At 52.5% G+C, this 25,737-nt stretch overlaps 1 protein-coding gene across 5 annotated transcripts in view; it reads left to right on the forward strand.

The window, feature by feature from the left end:
• The window catches only part of PACS1 (phosphofurin acidic cluster sorting protein 1), a 171,547-nt gene extending 149,657 nt beyond the window's left edge, over positions 1-21,890 (forward strand). For all 5 annotated transcript variants that reach the window (XM_003909531.4, XM_021925517.2, XM_017948244.3 and 2 more), the window contains exons 11-24: positions 4,935-5,015; positions 7,620-7,735; positions 7,877-8,012; positions 9,237-9,341; positions 10,027-10,133; positions 10,844-10,998; positions 11,191-11,301; positions 12,516-12,618; positions 13,113-13,155; positions 16,005-16,047; positions 16,344-16,479; positions 18,567-18,793; positions 20,039-20,158; positions 20,290-21,890. In XM_003909531.4, coding sequence (XP_003909580.2) covers positions 4,935-5,015; positions 7,620-7,735; positions 7,877-8,012; positions 9,237-9,341; positions 10,027-10,133; positions 10,844-10,998; positions 11,191-11,301; positions 12,516-12,618; positions 13,113-13,155; positions 16,005-16,047; positions 16,344-16,479; positions 18,567-18,793; positions 20,039-20,158; positions 20,290-20,405 — 1,599 coding nt within the window. In that variant the 3' untranslated portion in view covers positions 20,406-21,890. The remainder of the gene's footprint in view (positions 1-4,934; positions 5,016-7,619; positions 7,736-7,876; positions 8,013-9,236; positions 9,342-10,026; positions 10,134-10,843; positions 10,999-11,190; positions 11,302-12,515; positions 12,619-13,112; positions 13,156-16,004; positions 16,048-16,343; positions 16,480-18,566; positions 18,794-20,038; positions 20,159-20,289) is intronic.
• Positions 21,891-25,737: the final 3,847 nt, after the last annotated feature.

The raw sequence follows: 25,737 nt of genomic DNA on the forward strand, positions 1-25,737 counted from the left end.
TAGGACAGCGCCCCACGTGGCGTTAGTGAGGAAATGCGTGGGAAACTGCAGCCCAAACAGACTCCTCCCTGAGAGAAACCCCAGGCCTGCCCCTGCAGACCCTGCACCCTGGACGCCGTTCCGGGCCAGGTTCATGGGGATTCAAGAACTGAGGAGACCTCGCTTTAAAAAAAAAAAAAAAAAAAAAAAAAAAACACCCTTTCAAATTTATTTTTTATTTTATTTTATTTTGTTTGAGTTGGGGTTTTGCTCTTATCGCCCAGGCAGGAGTGCAATGGAGCGATCTCGGCTCGCTGCAACCTCCACCTCCCAGGTGCCAGCGATTCTCCTGCCTCAGCCTCCCGAGTAGCTGGAACTGCAGGCACGTGCCACCCATACCCTGCTAATTTTTGTATTTTTAGTAGAGATGGGATTTCACCATTTTGGCCAGGCTGGTCTCAAACTCTTGACCTCAGGTGATCCACCCGCCTCAGCCTCCCAAAGTGTTGGAATTACAGGTTTGAGCCACAGTGCCCAGCCTTTTTTTTTTTTTTTTTTTTTTTTTTGAAGGGGGGTGGATAGGGTCTTGCTCTACTCCCCAGGCTGGAGTGCAGTGTGTACTCAGCCACCTCACTTTCTTTAGTATTAGTGTTTAGGATGTGGCTTGGAGATACTTTTCCTCACATGGAACTGCTGAATGGCCCTGCTGAATTGACACCATCCACATGGGCAGACCCGACCCCTGGCCATGACCCAACCCCTGGCCATGAGAGGCAAATTCCTTCTGAACTATATGGGATGACTCTAGAAAGAAACCTGGGAGCCGGCTGAGGGAGGACTGTTTCTCAGTGTTCCAGGAATATAGAGCAAGTGCCCTCATGTAACTAAATTACTAACTGAGACAGTGCCCCAAAAGCAGTAAGCCCTTAGGTGTTCACCTAACACTGTGGGTGTTCAATAAATGTTGGTTACCTGATTTATAAAACTTACAGAAAAAATTACCTAGACACACTGAGCCTTGGTGCCTCATCTGTAAGGTTGTGGTGTCGGTGTAGGAGCCCATTTGGCTCAAAAGCTAATTGAGGGTAGGCACAGTGGCTCACACCTGTAATCCCAGCACTTTGAGAGGCCGAGGCGGGTGGATCACTTGAAGTCAGGAGTTCGAGACCAGCCTGGCCAACATGGCAAAACCCTGTTTCTACTGAGAATACAAAATTAACTGGGCATGGTAGTGCACACCTGTAATCCCAGCGACTCACGAGGCTGAGGCAGAGATTTGTTTGAACCTGGGAAGCAGAGGTTGCATTGAGCCAAGATCCCGCCACTGCACTCCAGCCTAGGTGACAGAGCAAGACTCCATCTCAAAAAAAAAAAAAAAAAAAGCCAATTGAGTGTCAGCCTTTATAATATGGTGGCCTAAGGGCCCCTGTCTAAGCAAAAAACACATTTGGGACAGAGTGGAGCTTCTGAGTTTGAGTCTTGACTCCACCACTCCACTGGCTGTGTGATCTTGGGCATGTTACCACGCCTTTGCTTCCTCATCTGCAAGAAACATGTTAAAGCTCATGCCTGCCAAGGTAGTGAGGAGATGGAACAGGATCGTGCATATCAGACTGCCGTGTGGGGTGTGCCTGACTGACTTACTGCATACAGAACCCTGCTCATTGCTCACCGACTACTATTGCTCTTATTATTATAATTCCTTAGTGCCGTTTCAGTTTTGGACTCCTAAAATTGATAGAATCTAGATGTCTTTTTAGTGAGTCCTTCAAATTCTGGTTCCCTTGGCCAGGTTTCAGACTCACTTTGCTGGTTCTGTGCTGATATTTCTATTTTGAAGGACCCCATATGTCTGGAAGTGGGTGTGGAACTTTGGAATCCTTTGGTATGAAAGGCGCTTTGGGAACAGCAGAACAAGGCTGTGCTCTTAAATGGAGAACTTCTGAATGGATTAGGAAAAACCACGAGATTGTGCACATGTAGGCAGGCGTGCACACACCGCCTCAACTTGTATCCTCTCTTCCCTGGTTTCCTAGCACTGTTATTTATTTATTTTTCTTAATCTTGCTTTTTGTTCCCCACATTTTAGAGGATTCAGTTTATCGCTAGAACCAGAAAGAATTTCTGCTGATAAAAATTATTCCAGTTGTTGAATTTTCCCAAGACTTTAGCACACAGTGGCAACATAATTTGGTTCTCCAAGCTGATAACAGTGAGCTCTGACAGTGCTTCAGTTAGGGCAGCCACAGAGGCAGACTTTCAGCCAGGACTGCCTGCTGCCTAAGTCGCTATTTCCACAGCACTATAAATAATGGCATTAGAGCCTAGTCCTTCATGAAATGATAGCCTACATATTACCGCTCTTGCCCCTTTCTCTCTGACACAGGCCTACACTCTTACCCTTCAGCAGCTGACATTGTCCATGGGCACAGTAGTGCAGACTGCTGGGACTTCCAGTGATGCCTCATCCACGTCCAATGCCAAACACTTGGTCAGACACAGCTGGAGTCCTGCTGGTGTTCCAGCATCCTTGGGGGGGAGAAAGTGCTTTAGTGTTTATAGAAGCAGGAACAGAAATGTGGAGAAGTTAGGAATTTGTCCCCAGGAGGATTATTTGGGACATCTGGAAGAGCTAGTAAATAGCCAGCAGGTGTCCTCTAAGCCCAATCTAAGTTAAAGATATTATCAGGAGATGGATATGCTAATTACCTTGATTTAATCATTTCACAGTGTATCCGTAAATCAAAACCTGTTGTATATTGTAAATATATACAATTTTTATTTGTCAATTAAGCTTAATAAAGCTGGGGTAAATAAAGATCTTACTAAATGTTGCAGCCTTGACATGGAAGCAATACTGTAGCTGTCATAGGGCTTAACAACAAGGCATGCTACTTTAAAACCTCCTGGCAGACCTGTGTTATCACCCAGTTCATTCTCTTTAAAACATGTTTAATTAATTTGTCATATTGAGATCCAAAACTGAGTGAAATTATCTTTAGTCTCAGGTCTAACCAGAGCTTTTCCATGGCCAAGGCTGGGCGTGGTGGCTCATGCCTGTAATCCCAGCACTTTGGGAGGCTGAGGCAGGAGGATCACTTGAGGTCAGGAATTCAAGACCAGCCTGGTCAATCAGCATGGTAAAAGCCTATGTCTACTAAAAATACAAAAATTAGCCAGGCATGGTGGTGGACACTTGTAATCCCAGCTAATCGGGAAGCGGAGGCAGGAAAATCGCTTGAACCTGGGAGGCAGAGGTTGTAGTGAGCCAAGATCACACCACTATACCCAGTCTGAGCGACAGAATGAGACCCAGTCTCAAAAAAAAAGAAAAAAACATTGGCTGATCATATAGACAAGGTGTAAATGAGCTAGATCTGCAATCTGGAAGCAACCTGTTCTGTGGCTGTGAGCCATTACACAAGCCAAACCGTCTGAAGATCTGGGGTCCCAGGGTCTAGCTCAGGCTTGCTGAGTTAGTCCAGCAAATGGCCTGGAGCAGGGATTCTCAACTGGTGATGATTTTGCCTCCCAGACATATGGCAATGATTGGAGACATTTTTGTTTGTCACCAGTTAGGGGTTGGAGAGTTGCCACTACCAGCACCTGGTGAGTAGAGGCCAGGGATGCTGCCAGACATCGCACAGTACACAGGACAGACCCCCACAATAAAGAATGACCCAGCCCCGGCCGGGTGCGGTGGCTCACGCCTGTAATCCCAGCACTTTGGGAGGCCGAGGCGGGTGGATCACGAGGTCAGGAGATCGAGACCATCCTGGCTAACAAGGTGAAACCCCGTCTCTACTAAAAATACAAAAAACTAGCCGGGCGTGTTGGCAGGCGCCTGTAATCCCAGCTACTTTGGAGGCTGAGGCAGGAGAATGGCGTGAACCTGGGAGGCGGAGCTTGCAGTGAGCCGAGATTGTGCCACTGCACTCCAGCCTGGGCAACCGAGGGAGACTCTGTCTCACACACAAAAAAAAGAATGACCCAGCCCCAAATGTCACTTGTGCCAAGGTGGAGGAACCCTGGTTTAAAGTGTGGCATAGGGAACCTGCTGTGGTGATCCTTGTTCCATAGTTTACTAGGTGACCCTGAACTTACTAGCCTGATGCTTCTCAGTATTATATGATTGACTCAGAGAAAGGACTTTGAGTCATTGGGAGGAAGTGGGATATCATTTATATTTTCTGTCTCCTGTGGTTCCCTACAAGAAACAAAAAGATTCACTAAAGCCAGTACCTTCCCTGCATCTAAGACCTACAAACCCAAAGTCACCGCTGGTGACTTTGAATTGCTGTCTGCACAGCAAGAGGCAGTATTAACAAGTATGAAAATCTGGTTATGTATCTGTATTTGCAAAGGAAATTTTTAATATTTATGAGAAATGCTAATAAGAGTTGGGGACAAATGGAGAATTAATTTACACCTAAATGGCTTAATATCGGGTGCCTTTCTGCTTAGTATATCCTGTTAGAGGGTATTCTGGATGTTCCCACCAGGCAAAAAGCATTTGGCTACCGTGAATGTCTTTAGTCTCAAAATCAAACACCTGAACCTAGCGTGCTTCTTTCTCTGACAAGCAAAGGAGTCCTTCCTGGTGTCCTTCCTGGGCAAGGGTATTCACTGGATCCAGGGTCAAAGACTTGATGGATGCAGTAGCAAAGCCATCTAAATTTTGAGCTTCTCTTCCCTATTGACATCTCGTGGGAGTCAGAATTTCTGGGTTCTGAATCTCCCTGTGTTACTGACTTGATGACAAAGATAACTGATCCCTCCAAAACCTAGTTTTCACAGAAATGTACCCCACCCCCCGCACATAACATAAAAGCCCTGAAGATTTTATGAGGTTTGAGATTAAATGAAAGTATTTTAAGTTTCATAGAGACCTAGTAAAACAAATTAAAGTGGTAGTTACTTGGATCAGTGATAACTAATTCTTACAATTTTTGCAGATGGAATTGGCTGCTCTAGAAAAATTTAAATCTACTTGGATTAAAAACCAAGATGACAGCTTGACTGAAACAGACACTCTGGTATGTATGGGTCAGTTTCCTGTTTCACCTATTTCAAATATAGTGTTTGTCCCTTTAGAAATAAAGGCAGAAGGACCCTCAGGACCACCCTAGAAATCTCACCTAAATCTACGGGCTTATGAATGTCCTGCGCTCTCTTTCTCCTGAAATACTTACCTGTGGAATGTAACATACTACCTGGTGTAGACACCGAGTTGCTCTCAAACTTAATATACCAGAAATGTCCTGCCCTTTAATAAAGAGCTGACCAAATGCTAGTTGGGGAAACTTCTCACCATCTGTCACCAACGTTCTCCCTGGAAAATCGTCCCTTCCTCCTTGGGTATTGCTCTTTCTGCAGCCAGGCAACCCACAACATTCAGTCTCTGACTGGTACTGGTCCGTGTTCTAAGAGGTGCTGGAGCTGCCCAGGAGTGCAGGCCTAAGCCCCACTGAAGTGGAATTGAGTTGGTTGGGATGCCCAATTTTTTTACATGTTGAATTGCACACACATTTACTGTGCACCTGCTTGTGCTGGGCACTGAAGATGCAAAGATGAGCGAGCCAGTTTGTATCCCCTGTACTTCCCTGGGTCTCCGCAGAGTCCCAGGGAGGTACTGGGGATGCAAATTGGGGAAGCGACGTCTGAGCTGGGCTTTGCAGGTTACATCAAAGTTCATCCCATGGGACCAGAGGCAGGACCCTTGTGGGGAAGGAGCAGAGAACTTTACGGAATGCTATCTAGGGATGAGCGTCACGGTGGGACCTGCTGGGAGTTGACTAGAATCTGTGACAGAATTGTTTTAGCCTTACGTTTTCTATAGTAAATAAGACTAAAGATCTTATATATTTAGGCTTGATTCAAGGTTAATTTGAAACTCACTACCCTAACTTATATTTTCTAGTTCACCATTAATCTGAATAATCCAGCTTCCACTGTGGCCCCAGTGTGGTCCGTACTGCACGTGGCAAGTACAGTGTGGCCTTTTCAAAATTAAATTCCAATTGTGTCACTTCCTGATTAAAACTCTTCAGGGATTGGCCAAATCTCAGCAATTCAATGTTGAGTGAGTAAAAGAAGCCGAATACCAAAAAATGCACGCCATAGGATTCCAGTTCTGTGAAACTCACAAACGGGCAAAACTAATCCATGAGAGTGACGTCAGCATACGTGTTACCCAAGGGACAGGGAGGGGCATAGGGAGCCCTCAGGAGTGCTGGAACGTTCTGTCTTTATCTGGTTATTGGTCACCTGGGGGCATATTTGCATAAAAATTCAAGTTGACTATTCTAGATTTGTGCTTCTTATTTTATAGAAGTTATGCCCCCAGTAAGCATTTTGAAAACATAAAGACAAGGCAGAGGCAGGGAAGTAGGCAGGTACGCAGCCTGCATGGAGAGCAGAGTCCTTCCTGAGGGCTGGAGCATTAGGGAGGTAGTGGGCCCGGAGAGGAGGCGTGGGTGATTAATTTAGAAAGGTGGCCCAGGCTGGGTCATGGCGGGCCTCAGAGGCCCCACTAAGGAATCAGACTTGGCCAGGTGTGGTGGCTTACACCTGTAATCCCAGCAATTTTGGGAGGCTGAGGCAGGCATATTGTTTGAGCCTGGGGATTCAAGACCAGCCCAGGCAACATGGAAAAACCCCCATCTGTACAAAAAAAAAAAAAATACAAAAAATTAGCCAGGCATGCTGGCATGCACCTGTACTTGGAAGGCCGAGGTAAGATAATCACTTGAGCCCAGGAGTTCAAGACTGCAGTGTGCTGAGACCATGCCACTGCACTCCAGGCTGTGCAAGAGAGCAAGACCCTGTCTAAAAAATTAAAAACGATGTCGGGAGTTTAAGATCAGCCTGACCAACATGGAGAAACCCCATCTCTACTAAAGAAAAAATACAAAATTAGCCAGGCATGGTGGCACATGCTTGTAATCCCAGCTACTTGGGAGGCTGAGGCAGGAGAGAATTGCTCGAACTTGGGAGACGGAGGTTGCGGTGAGCCAAGATTGCACCAAGGTTGCACCATTGTGCTCCAGCCTGGGCAACAAGAGCAAAACTCTGTCTCAAAAAAAAAAAAAAAAAAAAAAAAAAAAAGTGATCTGAGGAAAGGCAAAGGCCTGGGCTCAGAAGGTGGGATAGAGAGGGTGGATGTGAGAGTGTGGCCAAAGCAGGGACAGACAGTGGTGGCGTGGGGAGGAGGAAGGAAGGGAGAATCTCAAGGGAGATGCAGCTGGCTTTGGCCAAGGTGAGAAATGGGGCTATGGCCCTCTCTGGTCTTCTAGACCAGATAAGGTCTGGTCAGGGCGCCAGGGAGATGCATCTAGGGGTCCCCTCTTCACTCCTGGAGACAGCAGGTCATCAGTCCATTCTTCGTTTGGCAGCAGGTAGTTTGTAACTGGATATCTACTGGATTGCAGCATACAGTTCCCCCATGGGCTGTACTCAGTCACCGTGAACAGTGGTGATTTTCCTTCGCCTAAGGCAGGAGATTTAGGACCACTTGCTTTCAGGAAAAGAGAATGAGTAACTCTCTTCAGGATGATGATGGGGCCTGGCCAGTCCAAGGAGGCTCCTGGGTGGTCACTGAGTGGGAGGTCATCTTCACTGTTTCCTCTCCTCCATGGTAGGAAATCACCGACCAGGACATGTTTGGAGATGCCAGCACGAGTCTGGTTGTGCCAGAGAAAGTCAAAACTCCCATGAAGTCCAGCAAAACAGATCTCCAGGGCTCTGCCTCCCCCAGGTACTGCAGATGGAAAGGAAGCAGAGGGTACAGGCTGCAGCTGTGCTCAGTGTTGGCTTCGGGGCTGAGGTAAAGTGGGGCTGGCAGCGGCTTTGGGGTTGGAATGGCTATTTCACCACCCTTTCTCCACCTCCCTGGCAGCAAAGTGGAAGGGGTGCACACACCCCGGCAGAAGAGGAGCACGCCCCTGAAGGAGCGGCAGCTCTCCAAGCCCCTGAGTGAGAGGACCAACAGTTCGGACAGCGAGCGCTCCCCAGATTTGGGCCACAGCACGCAGGTACTTCTGCGTCCCCCCAAAACACCAGGACCCTCTGAGATTCCCTGAACTTCAGGCTCTATTTTATTGGCTTCCTTGGACAGTTAGTTGGAGAGAAGAGGAATACTTGGAAATGCGCTGAACAAAAACTCTTGAAGAAAGACTAAATTAGAGAGGCCTTCCATATTCCTTACTTACTGCCAGTGTGGAATTGGCTTCCACGCCGACCTCTAGGGCACCGGCACGGGAGCCAAAAACGCTGTGTGGTCGCGGCCTGTCCGGCTGCGAGTGTCGATTCCACACCACTGGTGTCTCTGCCTCCATCAGACGTCAGTCTGGAGATTGTGCCATGAATCCGCTGTTGCAGAGGACAGCAGCCTCTGGATCTCATGGGGCACCCTGACCCGAGCTCCCGACCTGAGTTGGGAGCTGTGGTCGGTCATCGCGCTCTCAAGCCCAGAAGCCAACAATATTAAACTATTTCAATGGAAGGACCTGAGAGTGGGCTGGAGAAGAAGTCAGAAGCAACTGGGCCTTGGGAATTGTGTTCTCCTTTTGAAGGCCTGTGGTGTCAGAGATCTGGGACAGGGATTTTCCCAGCACACCTCACACAGTTCAGTTCTGCTAGGGTTAAACAGCCAGCCTGTTCATTCCCCTGATAACTTATCAAGTTCATTGTCAGTGTGGCCTCCTGAGCTCCATGCTATTACATGGCTGAAAATGAACTTGAGACTAGAATAGCCCAGTGCCTGGGGTGAGGTATTGTCCTTCTTGTTAATCACTGTTCCTGAAATACCTTTTGTTCCCTCAGACAGCAGGTCCCCACACAGCACTCACTGCCACTCTCATTATTTCTCTCCCCACTGCCCTCGTTTCCATTTCTCTGAGCACCTGCTGGCCACCCTCTGCCTCTCCTCTCCTGGTTCTTATGCTGCTGCCCCTCCTGCCACCCGCACTGTTTCCCATCCACGAGGCTTGCTGCACCTCCCTCTCCACCTGCCCTGGCAGGACAACCACTGTGGCTTTGTTCCTTCTCTCCGTGTGTCCTCTAAGGACTCGCTTTACTGCTGCTTTCTCCTTCTTTCCATCGTGGTCTGGCCAGTGGGAGACTGAGTCTCCCTCCCAAAGGCCTCGTATCTGTTCTCTCTGAACACCCCTGCTCCAGGGACTCCCCATGCACCAGTCCAGCAGCCCTGTCCTCAGGCTCCCTGGGGACTCCCTAACGAGACACTTTTGTTCCTGCAGATTCCAAGAAAGGTGGTATATGACCAGCTGAATCAGATCTTGGTGTCAGATGCAGCCCTTCCAGAAAATGTCATCCTGGTGAACACCACTGACTGGCAGGGCCAGGTAAGTGCTGAAACTGCGAGACCACGTGGGGTCCTGGAGGGCAGGCAATGCCGGGGTGCATTGTCAGTGTGGCCTCCATGCTATTGCGTGGGGAGATGGGAAACTCACCCCTCCATCAGCCCCCGCCTGCTCTGAACTGAGCCCAGAACTCTGAGTTCTAGTCCAACTTCTGTCATTGTCCAACTTGCAGGATCTTAAGTCACTAACTTTGCTGTACCTCAGCTTCCTTATATGTTAAAAAACGAACAAACAAAAAGCAACAGTAATTCCTCCAGGGCGCCAGGAGCGTCAGGCAGCATAGCGGAATGGAGGCCCCCTCGAGAAGCACCTGGCTGTGACCTCCAGGGCTGGCCCTGTGAAGGCAGGTCAGCAGGGCAGAGCATCCCTGCCTGCTCCCTCAGCGCTGTCCACCTGACTTAGACACTGGTGCCAGGGACACCTGGAGTGTTGTAGCATGTGAAACCCCCTAAGCCTTCCCATCTCTCACACTCTGCATGTCTCGTGGGTCAGTCCCACCCTCTCCTTACTGGCAGTCTGGAGACCTGGCTGCCTTTGCCCAGCTTCAGTCTGAACTGCAGAGGACAGGGGCCCTGCAGCTCGGTCTGGGCCTCGCTTGCCTCTTGGCCCTTGTGAAGGAGTGATGTGTTCTCACCTGTGTCCCTGCTCTCCTCCCTCCCCATCTCAGTATGTGGCTGAGCTGCTCCAGGACCAGCGGAAGCCTGTGGTGTGCACCTGCTCCACCGTGGAGGTCCAGGCTGTGCTGTCCGCCCTGCTCACCCGGATCCAGCGCTAGTAAGGGCTCTGGCCTCCGCTCTCCTGCCCTTAGGGATTCCCTCTGACTTCATCTTCCCACCCTGACTTCTAAGCAATTATAGACCCTCTTGGCCTCATCAGACTAAGAATCTGCAGAAGGGCGCATGTTTTGGGGGGTGGCGGCAGCAGGCTGTGAGGCTCGAGGCCCCTGCAGACCCCAGAGGATCAGGGGTAGAAATATCAATTCCTGTGCTCCCTGCCTCCCTGCCTGGACTCCTGCCATGCCTTGACTTGCTTTATCCTCTTTAACCCATGATGGAGAGGACACACAGGTTTTAAAAAGATCTTTTATTCCTTCCAACTGCAACATGCTGGTAGACATTCAAGAGTCAGTGCTTCCCCCACCCTCAAGTCAGTGCTTCCCCCATCCTTAGGGCCTTCTTAAAAGGCCCGAGTCCCTTGCCCTTGTAAAAGAGAACTGTGGATTCCAGGCTTGGGGGCACGCACCCTGCGTTAGCTTCAGCTGTTCTGTTTGCTTTATGGGCAATGCCCTCTGACCCCGGATTTTCCTCTTGGTTGTGAAAGCACTGTGGCTTATTCCCTGTATGATCCTGTCTGTTTTATTTTGTGGATTGGTTTGCTTTTCCCCTGTGGGTTGTTGAGATCACAGAAAGTCAGCTCTGGGCCACCCGCTGGGCAGGGTCCTGGCACCGCCTGAGCACTGCTATGACACTCCCCTTCCTCCCCAGCTGCAACTGCAACTCTTCCATGCCGAGGCCAGTGAAGGTGGCTGCTGTGGGAGGCCAGAGCTACCTGAGCTCCATCCTCAGGTTCTTTGTCAAGTCCCTGGCCAACAAGACCTCCGACTGGCTTGGCTACATGCGCTTCCTCATCATTCCCCTCGGTAAAGACGGGCGGCACCAGGAGGGCATCGGGCATGAGGGTTCTGTAGACAGATACCTTGTCTGGAACAGGATGGTGGGGTTGGGACCTAGAAAGGGACAGTCAAGAAAACCAAGGCCATGACCAGGGACAGCTGATCCCACACTGTCTCATCTCCTGACCAATTCAACACCTCTGGTTTTCCATCTACCAGGTTCTCACCCTGTGGCCAAATACTTGGGGTCAGTCGACAGTAAATACAGTAGTTCCTTCCTGGATTCTGGTTGGAGAGATCTGTTCAGTCGCTCGGAGCCACCAGTGTCAGGTAATGGCCCCGTGTAAGGAGCTTACTTCCACCCCCGGGGTCCACAGGTGCCAGCCTGGCTGCAGAAGGAGGCCGAGGTCATGCTGCTTTCCTCCCTGCAACTCTCACCTTCCCGGTCACTCTGCCCATTCATTTTTCCATAAGTGTTTATTAAGTGGAGGCTCACTGTGCACAGCCCCTCCACTCTGCCTGTTTTCAGCCTCTGCTATTTGCTCTGCTCCTGTTCATCTGGAAGGAACAACGGCCATGCTGGCATAGTGGGCAGGGCATCTCTAGTTGTAGAGATGAAATACAAGGAGCAGAGAATAGCAGTCAAGTGACGAAACAGTCACTTGATAAATGAATAACACCACACCAACCAGGTGCTTTCTTGAATATCAAATAAAGGTGGCAGGGGTCAAGGGCCCAGTGGCTCACACCTGGAATCCCAGCAGTTTAGGAGGCCAAGGTGGGTGGATCACTTGAGCCTAGGAGTTTGAGACCAGCCTGGGCAACATAGCAAGACCCCGTCTCTACAAAAATTAGCTGGGCATGGTGGTATGCGCCTGTAGTCCCAGCTACTCGGGAGGCTGAGGTGGGAGAATTGCTTGAGACCAGAAGGTTGAGGATGCAGTGTCATCACGCCACCGCGCTCATCACGCCACCACACTCATCACGCCACCGCGCTCATCACGCCACCACTCATCACGCCACTGCAACTCATCACACCACTGCACTCATCACGCCACTGCACTCATCACGCCACTGTACTCCAGCCTGGGCAGCAGAGTGAAACTCTGTCTCAAAAATAAAATAAAATAAAAATTAAAAAATAAAGGTGGCAGGTATCAGAATGAGGTTGAGCTCTTCCAGGCTGAGAGGTAGTGAGGGCCTGGCGCAGCTGAGAAGGAGGTGATGGCAAAGGTCTGTGGGGTGGGGTGAGGCTCCTTCAGGCCACCAGATGGATATGCGCAAGGACAGGCAGGAGCAAGTAGGCATGAGAAGGGTGTGAGTGGCCCAAGAAAGAGCAGGGCTTCGAGGAACTGCAAAGATTGGAAGGGAGAGGACCATCCTTGGGCTCATAATTCCTTCAAACCAGAAGGACCGTAAAGCCCCATCCTTCACTCAACTTGAGAGTCTGACGGGTCTCAGGAAGGGAGCCCTCTCCGAGAGGGTCTGCAGGTTTGCCAGCTGAAGTCAGTGGGGCAGTTAGTGATCTCTTGGCTTTTCTGCAGAGCAACTGGACGTGGCGGGGCGGGTGATGCAGTACGTCAACGGGGCGGCCACGACACACCAACTTCCCGTGGCCGAAGCCATGCTGACCTGCCGGCATAAGTTGTAAGTTTGACTTTGAGGGGTTTCTTAAAAATAGGTTGGGTGGGTTAGAGGAATCTTGGGTCTTCCTTGCTTTTTCACATTTTCCTTCTCCACATTCTACATTCCTTCATAGGAACCCAAAAGGATGTGAGTGGTTTTTACCGCCACCTCCCCAGCACTCCTTCCTTGCCCAGAGCCTTCCACCCATAGGAGCCTGAGTTCATCAGTTTCCTTGCCTGCCCCTCAGTATAAAGCAGCCCATCCTCATAGCTGGAACTCAGACGTGGGAAGCAGGGAGCGTAGTTTGCATGATCAGGTCATTTGCCCTCATTTTGTGAGCTCCACATGCCCACCAAGTCTCAGACCTTCCCCGTGCCGCCCCGGGATGTGACAGGCGGAGGCAGCACAGCATCCTGGACTCCGCTGCAGCCACAGTGAGACAGGAAAGGCCCATTCCCCGGCACTCCTCCCTGTCTCCCCTACTAACTGTGACGCTCTCCTGTGTCTCCCAACAGCCCTGATGAAGACTCCTATCAGAAGTTTATTCCCTTCATTGGCGTGAGTACTGACTCCCTCTGCTCGACACCCCACCCATTCTCCTGGTCTTCTGTTCCCCCTTACGCAGGAAAACGAAAGATTCACCTAGAACGGTGGTTCTCCAGACACTGGAGATTTTGCCCCCAGGGGCTACCTGGCAGTGTCTGGAGATGTGTTTGGTTGTTATACTGGGGGCAGCCAGTGGGTGGAGGCGAGGGGTGCCACTGGTCATCCTCCAGTGCACAGAGAATGGCTTGGCCCCAAGTGTCAGTAGTGCGGAGGTGGAGAAACCCTGGGCCAGGACGTGGATTGGGCTGTCCCTTTTAGTGTCCACCTTTTCCAAATCACAAACTGTTGCTGGCTCCATCACTGGTGACTCCTGTTTATTACACCAGGCCCTGACCTTGCTGCCTTTGCCCAGGGAATGATGTCCAGACGTGGCTCAGGGGAAAGGGAGCTGCCTCGGCAGTAGTGGAAGGCGGCATTCAGAAAAGTCTGAAAACAGATACTTTTGTCTTCATGGTTGGATAGGCCACTGACAGGAAGGCTTTCTTCTTTCCTTTTCTATTTAGCTGGGGAGAAATCTCTATACTAGTAAACTTTGAAAGTCAAGGAAGAACCCCGTGGATGTCTCTGATGGCAGGTGCGCTGCTGGCCATCTGTTCATCAGCAGCTGGGCCACAGGCTCAGCCTGACCTAGGGAGGGGCCTGGGGAAGCTGTGCAGCCCTGCCAGGGGCCGGAGCATAGCACCGGAGCAGGACCGAAAACTCCAATTTCCACTTACAAAAGCTTTGCATTTCCCTTCCAAACCAGCTTTTATCTTTATTTTTAATTTTTTTATGAGATGGAGTCTGACTCTGTTACCCATGCTGGAGTGCAGTGGCACGATCTCAGCTCACTGCAACCTCTGCCTCCCGGGTTCAAGTGATCCTCCTGCCTCAGCCTCCAGAGTAGCTGGGACCACAGGTACATGCCACCACGCCCAGCTAATTTTTTTTTTTTTTTTTTTAAGACAAGAGTCTCGCTCTGTTGCCAGGCTGGAATGCAGTGGCATGATCTCGACTCACTGCAACCTCTGCCTCCCAGGTTCAAGTGATTCTCCTGCCTCAGCCTCCCGAGTAGCTGGGATTACAGGTGCATGCCACCAAGCCCAGCTAATTTTTGTGTTTTTAGTAGAAACAGGGTTTCACCATGTTGGCCAGGATGGTCTCGATCTCTTGACCTCATGCTCCAGCCACCTCGGCCTCCCAAAGTGCTGAGATTACAGGCATGAGCCACCGCGCACGGCACGCCCGGCTAATTTTTGTATTTTTTTGCTGAGATGGCATTTCGCCATGGTGCCCAGCCTGGTCTCAAACTCTTGGACTCAAGAGATCCACCTATCTCGGCCTCCCAAAGTGCTGGGATTACAGGCGTGAGCCACCATGCCCAGCCAGCTTGTATCTTTTTATGTAATTTCCTTGAGGCTCCCTTGTAGCTTCTAGACAGGGAGGGGCTCATGTGGATGATGGGGCCTAGCTCCGTGCTCTTCCTGCTCTCTGCACATCCAAGATGTGGATGTCTTGAGTGATCTCAGGAGATACCTGAGCTGGGGAAATCCAGCAGCCCCTTCTTGTGCCTTGCAGAGCCTCCTATCCTGCAATCTAGCCACTCCCCGGTTAGCCCCTGGGCTGCTCCCATAGCCACGTTACAGGCCCCAGGACCATGGCCCATAGCTGCGGCTGGTGGTTTGACACATCTTCGTGGAGCTGTGAGTTGCTGCTTACTCAGGCTTCGCAACCAAGAGAGAGATAACAAATTTAAAACAAATTAAAAACCAAAAGAGCTAGCAACCTCATCAAATGCCAGGCGAACAAGGAGAAAAGCGGTGTTGTATCCAGGAAGCCCCAGAGTGGCAATTTGTTCCTCTCCAGGAATCAAAAGAAGGGCGCGTAGAGAATCGGGACAGACTTCAGCGAACACAGCCTTGCTGTCACAGCAGCCTCCAGGCAACCACCTGCAGGCCTGTGCGGTAGACTTTGCCCCACCAGGGTCTAGCCCTCTGGACTCCCAGCCCAGCTGCCTCTTTGCTTGGGACTGGGCCCAGGTGATAGGGCCCAGGACTTCACCTGTCACTTCAGACCACAGCCTGGATGCTCACCTAGTCTGTGACTGTGTTCTTTTCTAGCCACTGGAGGGCCCAGGCTGTCCTTTCCAGAATTCTCTATGGAGAATTGAAAATTCCTAAGGAATCCCCTCACCCCCATTCAGTACTCCTCCAGATTCCAGTAAGACCAGAGAGGAGAGGGCTGGTGTCCACAGCTTAGCACATCCACTTGGCCTATAGACACTCCCACCTGGCAGAGACAGAGCCATCTTCCTAGGCCCTCTGCCCACAGGACCCTAGAGAAACGAGATCGGGACATCACAGTGGTTCCTGCCTTCAGCTCTTTATCCCCAGAGAAGAGCTGCAAAGTCTCGCTTGCCCCACCTCATTGTTGCAACTAGGTTTTGTTTTGTTTTGTGTTGTGTTGTTTCTACAGCTGGGCTGCTCCAGATTTGCAAAGATTTTTTTATTTACTTATTTATTTATTTAACGTATTTATTTATTTTGAGATGGAGTCTCGCTCTGTCGCCCAGGCTGGAGTGCAATGGCACGATCTCAGCTCACCGCTTCCCGGGTTCAAGCGATTCTCCTGCCTCAGCCTCCCAAAGTGCTGGGATTACAGGCGCCACGCCACCACACCCGGCCCAGATTTGCAAATATTTTAAAGCTGACAATAAAATAATGTGTAGTGATGGCTCTTGTGCCAACCATCTGTTTCTGGTTGGATCAGAACATGCCTGCTGTAATAGGAGGATCTAATGAGTGCCTCTTCTCTCCTTGCAGGTGGTGAAGGTGGGTCTGGTTGAAGACTCTCCCTCCACAGCAGGTGAGCCTAGGGCTTCCTTGTTCTGTGGAGTGAGGCTGGTGCCCTCCCTGTCTTCCCTCTAGTCCAGTAGGCCAGAAGTTAAGCTCTGGATGTCCTGAGGGAAGTCAGAGCTTGAGCAGGAAGCCTGTGGGTGCCCTCACTCCCCCGCTGCAGTGGTGGCTGGGGGAGGTGGGGAGGAGCCTGGGGCCAAAGGAGGAAAGCAGGCCATGGGATGGGAGGAACCCCGGCTCCTTCCCACCATCGAGTCAGGGATAGCTTCCTCTGGCCAACTGTGTTTGTCGTTTGTCCCCTGACAGGCGATGGGGATGATTCTCCTGTGGTCAGTCTTACTGTGCCCTCCACGTCACCACCCTCCAGTTCGGGCCTGAGCCGAGATGCCACAGCCACCCCTCCCTCCTCCCCATCCATGAGCAGCGCCCTGGCCATCGTGGGGTAAGGCTCCTGCCCGTACCTGTCCTGCCATGCCCTCCATCAGGCCCACCCGGCTGATTCCAGTGACAGGCATATGGGCTTAGAAGGTAGCCACAGGAAGCCAGGCGTAGTGGTGCACACCTTCGGTCCCAGCTACTCAGAGGCTGAGGCAAGATGATTGCTTGAGCCCAGGAGTTTGAGGCTGCAGTGAGCCATGACTATGCCACTGCACAGTAGCCTGTGTGACAGCAATACCCTGTCTCTCCAAAAAAAAAAAAACAACCCAAAACACTAAAGTTAGAATTCAGAGACATGTCGCTAGCCGGCCTGGTCATGGGAGGACACTTTCTGCCCTGTTTCACAGTATTGGGCTGAATGAGACAGTGTTGGCAGAGAGGCCTGTAAAGTGCTGTGCAAGTGTCTTGTTATGGGACCTCCCAGGTGGTAGAAAGAGCATGACACTTGGGAAATAAAACACACTTGGATTTGAGTGGTTCTGTCTTCTGTCTGTCCACTGCCTTAGCTTGGACAGGTTACTGAACTTGAATTTCATCTAATGAAGGTGAAATGGCCACCTTGCAGGACTGTGGAGCAGGTTACATAAGAACATGGAAACCGAGCGCACTGGCTCATCCTGTAGTTCCAGTCACTCTGGAGGCCAAGGCCGGAGGATTGCTTGAGCCCAGGAGTTCAAAGCTAGGCCTGGGCCACATAGTGACGTGGATTGGGCTGTCCTTTCTAGTGTCCTCCTTTTTTCTTCTTCTTTAGAGATGTGGATTGTCTCCTTTGGTGACAGTCAGAGGGCCTCTCTAAAGGAAACAATCCACACCTCTAAAAAAGAAGAGAAAAAGAACATGTGTGTCAGCGCCTGGCACTGTGAGGCGGCCCTGCTGAGGTGCTGCAGCCGGAGCGGGAGCAAGCAGCGGAGCTCAGGTTCAGGCTGAATCTCTGAGACCACTGGAAGCGGTGATATAGTGGGAGGCCATGTCTTTAGGATCTCAAGTATCTACAGTTTACATCAAGGGTCCAGGAGCAGGGGGCAGAGGGAGGGTGAAGGGGTGGGCTCCTGACAAGAAGAAGCTGAGGTGAGGAGAGCAGGCATGGTCAGCACTGGGAGGGAGCAGCCTTCCTCCCTTCCCCCATTTTGCTGCCTTCCACCTTCCCCTCTTCCCTTTCCTTGTAGCAACAGAGAGGATGGCATTGGCCGGTGACTTCCCCTGAAGTGCCAGTGAGGTATTGGGTGGCACGAGGCCTGCCCCGGAGCTAGAATCCCAGTCCCTGGTCTCCCTCACCCTTTGCTCTTCAGGGCACTTCCCTCCAGGGTCTTCTGGAGGGAACAGTAGAGGAAAGGAGGAAGTACTCGGCCAGATTCTGCTCTGGGGACCTCAGGTTCCTGGCCTCCTGGAGGCGTTTTCTCTCATCTCGCCGCTCAGCAGAAGGGTTTCTGTCCAGCATGGATTTGGGCAGCCTTGGCAACAACCCTTCCCTCCACCTCCTTTCCCTTCCAAGTTAATCCTGTTTTTTAATGGAACCTCTGAAATGAGGCAGAAAGAGAAAAGTCAGATGACTTTCCTAGCCTGTGTACCTATTGTGTCTGACACCTCCTTTCAAGACACATCAGCCCTTTTCCCAGGAGCTAAAATTATTGCTGAGCTAAGAGTGCCATGAAAAGGACAAAGCTACAGGTCAGGTGGCACCAGCTGCTGTCCTGAGGCTGCACTGGAGCCGCCCACAGGGGCTTCTGCTGGGCGTGTGCATGTGTGTGTGTGCGTGCGTTATGTGTGTGTATATGCATGTGCGCGCATGCACTTACATACACACACACTTTCTTCCTTCATAAAGCTTCCTCCTCTGCTGCCCTCATCATCCTATGAAGCTTTTATTCGGTTTCCTTTTCGTGACTTGGGCCTTTATTTTTCCCTGCTTTGTTCTCAAATCAACCTGATTCCCCTCTCCCACATGAGCTGCTCTGTGTGTCTGGAGGGAACAGAGCCGCAGCCTTCTTCAGCCTGCCCTCCCGGGGGCTGGCGTGGCCCCTACCCCATTGGGCCCATGTAGTTGGGAGCTGAAGGCAGAGCTGACCTCTCCTCTTTGTTCCCTTTCCTCAGGAGCCCTAATAGCCCATATGGGGATGTGATCGGCCTCCAGGTGGACTACTGGCTGGGCCACCCCGGGGAGCGGAGGAGGGATGGCGACAAGAGGGACGCCAGCTCGAAGAACACCCTCAAGAGTGTCTTCCGCTCAGTGCAGGTGTCCCGCCTGCCCCATAGTGGGGAAGCCCAGCTTTCTGGCACCATGGCCATGACTGTGGTCACCAAAGAAAAGAACAAGAAAGGTAAGTGCCCCCAAGGCCAGGGAAGACCAGGGGCCACCAGGCCTCCTGTCTCCTCTCTCAGGATCTGAAAATAAATCTGCTTTTGGGATATTTGGGATGAAGAAGCATCCCATGGTCTGGCATGGGGTGCAGGGGGCAGTCCCACCTCCCCTTGAGGGACAAGGCCATTCCTTCCGTCATACAGGAAACCAAGGCTGCAGAGTTGCTTGGTCACTCTGCTGAGCTAAAGCACTTTAGGGGCTGAGGCAGCGGCTGCTCTGTATTGAAGGGGGCCTTTCTGGCCACTGCTGTCTGGGAAGGACTGCAGACAGGGAGAGGCCTCTCTGTACCACAGCTCCGGGTCCCTGTGACGCAGGACCAGAGCACTTGCACCCAGCCCTGGAGGCCGCTCCAAAGAGGCTTCATGAGCAAAAGGAGGTGGTTGTGTTTTCAGGATTAAGGGGCATACAGTCCATTCTGGATAGAAGGGGTAGATTAAGGAGCTGGAGGTAGAGTTGGAGCTGGCCCAGCTCCTGTGCATGGGAATGAGGCAGGAACCCCCATGGCCAGGCCAGTGCTGCACAGTGCCTGCCACCATTGGTGTCAGCTAGGGACCCACAACTGGCTGTGCACCTGCAGCGCTGGCATGACCCCGACCCTGCCACCTTTGGGTGCTCCAAAGCAGCCGTGCCTATTTCTGTGTGTGCCTCCCCTCTGCAGAGTTCCCCTGAAGGGGGATCAGACAGGGTTGTGCCAGGCCCACAGCCAAAACCCACGGCCTGCAGCACGGAAACTTGCAAGGGGTTCAGCAGTGCCCTCCCCGTCCTTGCTTCCTTTCTGGAGTGGGAGTGGAACGGGGAGCACTCTCCGGCATCCCCAGGGCAGCGTGAGGACAAACTCATGCTCCACTGGCTCCTGCACAGAGCGCATGCCTGATAGGGAGGCAGGCCCCTGCCCCACAGGCTGCCTAGAACGTTCCAGCTGGAAAGGACTTCAGAGACCATCTGGACCAAGGTCTTCGCTGAACAGGCGAAGATACCGAGCCCCAGGGGGAGGAGTGGGACCTTAGCCAAAGTCACCAGCCCAGTGCTGGGACCGGGTCAGGAACCTGAAGATCCTGACCCACAGCCCAGTGCCAGGGAGGAGGGGTTGCTTTGCAGATCACCTCCCCTCGCCACAGGAAGAAGGGAACAGTGGGGGCTGGGGAGGAGAGGGGTGATGGCTTCCCCAGGGGCTGGGACACAGGTGGCCTTGCTTGCTTTCCAGTTCCCACCATCTTTCTGAGCAAGAAACCACGAGAAAAGGAGGTGGATTCTAAGAGCCAGGTCATTGAAGGCATCAGCCGCCTCATCTGCTCAGCCAAGCAGCAGCAGACTATGCTGAGAGGTGCGAGGGCGGGCAGGGCCGGGAGGGCAAGAAAGGGACTGGAGAGGGAGGCAGGCAATGGCCCTTCCCTAGGGGCCCTGGGGAGATGGCCTGAGCAGTTCGGTCACCACTCCTCTCCCTGTCACCCCCAGTGTCCATCGATGGGGTCGAGTGGAGTGACATCAAGTTCTTCCAGCTGGCAGCCCAGTGGCCCACCCATGTCAAGCACTTTCCAGTGGGACTCTTCAGTGGCAGCAAGGCCACCTGAGGCCCTGTCTCCCAGCCACTTTCCCTCCTGGCACTGCCACCAGCCTCACCGCCTGCGGGCAGGGGGAGGCCAGCAGGCCCGGGCCCAGCATCCCTTCCCTGGCACCAGGGTCTGCCTCTCACTTGCCCAGGTCCCAAAGGACACTGCCACAGGGACGCCTCCCCTCCCCTCCCCTCCAACCCGTCCCTGCGCAGCCCCTCCTTGTTCCTGCTTTTCCCCTTCTCCCTCCTGCTCCAGGCCCAGGGCGTGATGGTTTTGCCTTCTGGTACCCATAGTCCCCGGGACTGAGTACTCCAGGCCTTCCTTCATCCGACTTCCAACCTCCTTCTTGTGGTATCAGTTTCCTTCCCGGAAATGGGAAAGCTGGAATCCTGGTCCCCAGCAGGAGAGCCTAGTCCTCCCCTGGCCCCTCCAGCCATCAGGGTGCCCTCTAAGACGCAGCTGCCAGATCCACTCACTCTGCCTCCTCCAGCAGGACCCAGGGCCACTTTCCACTCTTGTGGGGTTCTCCGCCTGCCCCAGAGCTTCCCAAGGGAGGGTAAGGGGGTACCCTGAGCCCATGGGACCCCTGCTCCACAGCTCACAAGGGCAGGAGGCAGCTCCCCCACCTCCAGGACCCTGTTGCTATGGTGACACAGTGTTTCGAGGACAGAGGGGCCTCACAGTCTCTCCCACCACCCGTGCACGACTTCCTCACCACCCCCAGGTTCCCTGCAGATGTCGTGTGTGTCCTGAGTGTTTCTTTGATTCTTTGTACACCAAGTCTTTTGGTTGTACCGTGTGACACACGCTGTGCACCAGTCACTGTCTTCACGACTTCAGCCCTTGTTGATGATGCTCCTGCCTCTGTCTCCCAGCCCCTCACCCAGCACAGCTCTGCCTGGACTTGGAGAGATGGGAGGCAGACCGCCACCACCATACATGCTATCTGTGGCCCCTCAAACATCCCATTTCATCTCCCATTCATCTCCCTCCCGCCACTGTGTCAGTTTGTCTGCCTTTCCTTGCTGTGTTGTTCCTCCTCCTTAGGCCCCAGCCTGGGCCCAGAACCATCCTCCCAGCCAGGTTTCCCTCCAGCAGGCTCCTTCCCTCCCTGTCACCTCCCTCTCACCAGCTGGGGGTCTGAGCCCCTCAGTCTTGACTGTCCATGTTCTCAGGAGTGGTTGAGGACACAGGGCCCCAGCCCAGCCCTCCGCATCCCCCAGCCCAGCCCTCCGCGCCCCTCAGCCCGGCCCTCCGCACCCCACAGCCCCTTTGGAGCTTTTCTCTTGTTCTCTCAGTCCTTCCCAGAAGTTTTTGCACAGAACTCCATTTTGAAAGTGTTTTTCTCATTCTCCATACCTCCCCCAAGCTCTCCTCCTGCCCTTTCCAGGGCTCAGCCCTGCTGTCCTGAGCGTCTCCTGGGCCAGAGAGAGGAGATGGGGGTGGGAGGGACTGAGTTGATGTTGGGTTTTTCATTCAATAAACTGGTGATTTCTTACCGACTGCCTTGGGCTTCTGTGCCCCCTCACTGTGCCGCAGGAGCCGCCCAACCCCTTCTCCACAGTGCAGCCCAACTCCGGTGAAAATCCGCCAGGAACGTGGGTGGAAAGAAGCATACTCCCATGTTCTCAGTCATGGAAACAGGCATGAAGGTGTCTCACCTGGCATGAGGCAGGCAGAGGTCGGAAACAGGAAAGATGCCATTTCCACACCAAAAGCCCGTTTCTCCCCAGGACCCACCATCCCCAAATCCCACTTCCCAAGGCAGTGACGTGTTGAGTGTGGCTTCCCCATCTTCTGATCAAAGGTTAGAACTTAGCTTCTCTCCCCTGCTCCAGGTTGGTGAAGTCTGAGCCAGCGGGGTCTTTGCCTCTGCAGGTGGAGGGAATAGGGCTGAGGTCCATCTATGTTCCATCTGAGGTCCATCCCTTTCCTGCCTGCCCTTGACTTAGAGATGGAAAGCAGTAGTAGCCACTGTTCCCTGGGCGCCCGGTTCTTCCCCTGGCTTCCAAGACAGGCCTGCACAGACAGCCTCCCTCATGAAGAAGGGCCCAGAGGCGGCCTGGCGCAGTGCCTCATGCCTGTAATACCAGGACTTTGGGAGGCCAAGGCAGGCAGATTGCCTGAACTCAGGAGTTTGAGACCAGCCTGGGCAATGTGGCAAAACCCCGTCTCTACTAAAAAAATTCAGAAAATCGGCTGGGTGCGGTGGGTCACACCTGTAATCCCAGCACTTCGGGAGGCTGAGGTGGGCAGATCATGAGGTCAGGAGATCGAGACCTCCTGGCCAACATGGTGAAACCCCGTCTCTACTAAAAATACAAAAATTGGCTGGGTGTGGTGGCACGTGCCTGTAATCCCAGCTACTTGAGAGGCTGAGGCAGGAGAATCACTTGAACCCAGGAGGTGGAGGTTGCAGCGAGCCGAGATTGCGCCACTGTACCCCAGCCTGGCAACAGAGTGAGACTCCACTCAAAAAAAAAAAAAAAAAATTGCCGGGCATGGTGGTGTGTGCCTGTAATCTCAGTTACTCAGGAGGCTGAGGCAAGAGAATCACTTGAACCCAGGAGGCAGACGTCGGAGTGAGCTGAGATCATGCCACCACACTCCAGCCTGGACGACAGAATGAGACTCTGTCTCAAAAAAATAAAGTGCCCAGAGGTGAAGACTTGCAGGAGGGGCAGCGCTTGGCATCCTTGCCCTGCAGGTACTGCCCCAGAGGAGTTGATGGCCATCCAGAGCCTGCTGTTACTGGCCTCAGTCTTGGGTTCCCCAAGCCCTGTGCCCAGAATTCCTCACATAGAGAGGCTCGGGGACCCAGCTGTGTGGCTGTGTGCAAACTCCCTGAGCCTAGAAAATGAAAATCATGCCTGCCTTCTAAATGAGGTGATAGCGGGGCTGGTGAGAGGAAAGCCCAGGAGAAGCACATCCTGCCTAGTGTGACCTGGACCCAGGGCTGAATGTGGCTGCAGAGCAGGGTGAAGTGCCCACGAGGCCTTCCCAGAGCACAGCCAGGCAAGGGCTGCAGGGCAGGAGCTGTACGGAGCTGGGGGCCAGGGAGCTCCAGTGGAGGGGGTGGGACAAGTAGACTTGGACCCCAGCTTCTGGCCCTCTTAGGTTCTGGCTTAGACCTAGGAGAGAGGGTGAAGGGTGAACTCTCAGCCCGTCTGCATCTGACACCATATCCTCAGCCTCCCCTTCTGTGGCAATAAATGCCCCACCCTGCTCCCATCTTCGGGGCCCATCCCTCTCCACTCCTTGAGGGCTTTGCTCTTACAGTCGTCTTCTCTCCTGCACCGCGGGTTCTCCCCTCTGCCAGGACTTTCCACCCACTTACAGGCATTTCAAATGGATATAGCTCAATATTAAAGATCAGAGACTTCCAGATTCCCTTCAGCTGCCATTCTTTGTCTCTGCTCCCCTTAGAGCAAAACTGTTCCAAAGAGCTGTGTGTGTTCCCCGTCTCCATTTCTGCCCACTCCCTTCCGTTTTTTTCCTCACAGTCCTGCCAAAAGTTTCCTTTCCAAGGTTGCCAGTGACCTGGGTTGCCCAGTCCTCTCAGTAGCATTGGATGCAAATAATCACCTGCTGGAGTCTTTTCACCTGGCCTGTGGACAGCTCTGTGCTCTCCTCTCACCTCCCTGGCCTCTCCTTCTTGGCCTCCCTTGCTACAGTGTCCTCAGCTTCCCAGCCTTGAAACCCTGGAGGACTTAGGGCTCCAGCCTCTAATCTAGCCTCCTCTCTCTCCACACTCAGCCCTAAAGGGAGCTCACTCGGCCCCATGGTGTGAAACGTGCTCTCCTGGGGAGACTTACCTCCTAGTAAATGCAAATTCCATTCTTCAGTTTTGAGGCCGAAAACTGGGGAATCCTCCTCGATTCCTGTTTCTCTTGTACCCACCATCCAATCCATGAGCAAATCCTCCAGGCTTACCCTGACAGTGCCTCGCCCCTTCCTCTACTGGAAGGGGCAAGATTATCTCTTGGAAGGGGCAAGATTATCTCTGGAAGGGGCAAGATTATCTCTTGAAGGGGCAAGATTATCTCTGGAAGGTGCAAGATTATCTCTACTGGAAGGGGCAAGATTATCTCTTGTCTGGATATTGCAATAGGCTCCTAATTATCCCTGCTCACACCCTCTTCTCCCCGTAGCCTGTTCTCCACTCAGTAGCCAGAGAGATCTTTCAGAGCTGAGCAGATCGTGTTGGATTGCTGATCCAGGCTGTGCAGTGTCCCACCCTAGGCATGTAAGCTGAAGCCTCACCTGTGAGGGGCCCACATGGTCTGACCTCCCAGGAGCTGCCGGATCTTAATCCCTCTTACGCTTCCCCTCCTCACTGGCCTCTCAACATTCCTCAAACACCACTCGGCCTCACGGCCTTTGCATGGACCTTTGGTCCTGTCCATCTTGCTGCTGCCCCCAGGCCCATGTGGCTTGCTCTCTCATTCAGGTCTTGGCTGAAATGTCACCTCAGGAGGCCTTCCCTTCTCCGACCCCTCTTTTTTTTTTTTCATATTCATATTTCCCACTCCTTGGCATTAATTATTCATTTGTCTCTCCCACAAGAATGCAAGCTCCAAGAAAAGAGGAAATGTTTTTCCCTGTTATGTCCTTGGCACCCAAAATACTGCTTGGCCCATCACAGGTGCACAATAAATATTCGTTTATAGAATGAAGTTCCCTCTTGCTGCTGGAATTGGGTCCCAAATCCGGATGTGCTACTCAAGACATTTTAACTGATGCCTTAGCCCAAAAGACACCTGGGTTTTCTTTTTTTTTTTTTTAGATGGAGTCTCGCTTTGTGGCCCAGGCTGGAGTGCAGTGGCCAGATCTCAGCTCACTGCAAGCTCCGCCTCCTGGGTTTATGCCATTCTCCTGCCTCAGCCTCCCGAGTAGCTGGGACTACAGTTGCCCACCACCTCGCCCGGCTAGTTTTTTGTATTTTTTAGTAGAGACGGGGTTTCACCATGTTAGCCAGGATGGTCTCGATCTCCTGACCTCGTGATCCGCCCGTCTCGGCCTCCCAAAGTGCTGGGATTACAGGCTTGAGCCACCGCGCCCGGCCGACACCTGGGTTTTCTCATAGGCTCAGAACTAAGAAGATAGACTCCTACCCCGACAAAGACAAGGAAATCAGCTGTGTAGCAACAGTTAGGAGCACAAGGCAACTCAGGTGGAAGGTGCTGACTCAGACCCTTGAAGCAGCTCTGCCCAATCACCAGGAATTAAGGCTGGGCCAGAGCAGAGCTGCCCACAGGTCCGCCAGAGACTAAAGGCAAAGGGTAGCATTTTGGTGCAGAAAGTGGAAGAGCCTCTATCTAACCTGCACACCAACTCCAGACTGGTTATA

Source organism: Papio anubis, chromosome 12 (genome assembly GCF_008728515.1).
Source record: "Papio anubis isolate 15944 chromosome 12, Panubis1.0, whole genome shotgun sequence".
Lineage (NCBI taxonomy): Eukaryota > Metazoa > Chordata > Mammalia > Primates > Cercopithecidae > Papio > Papio anubis.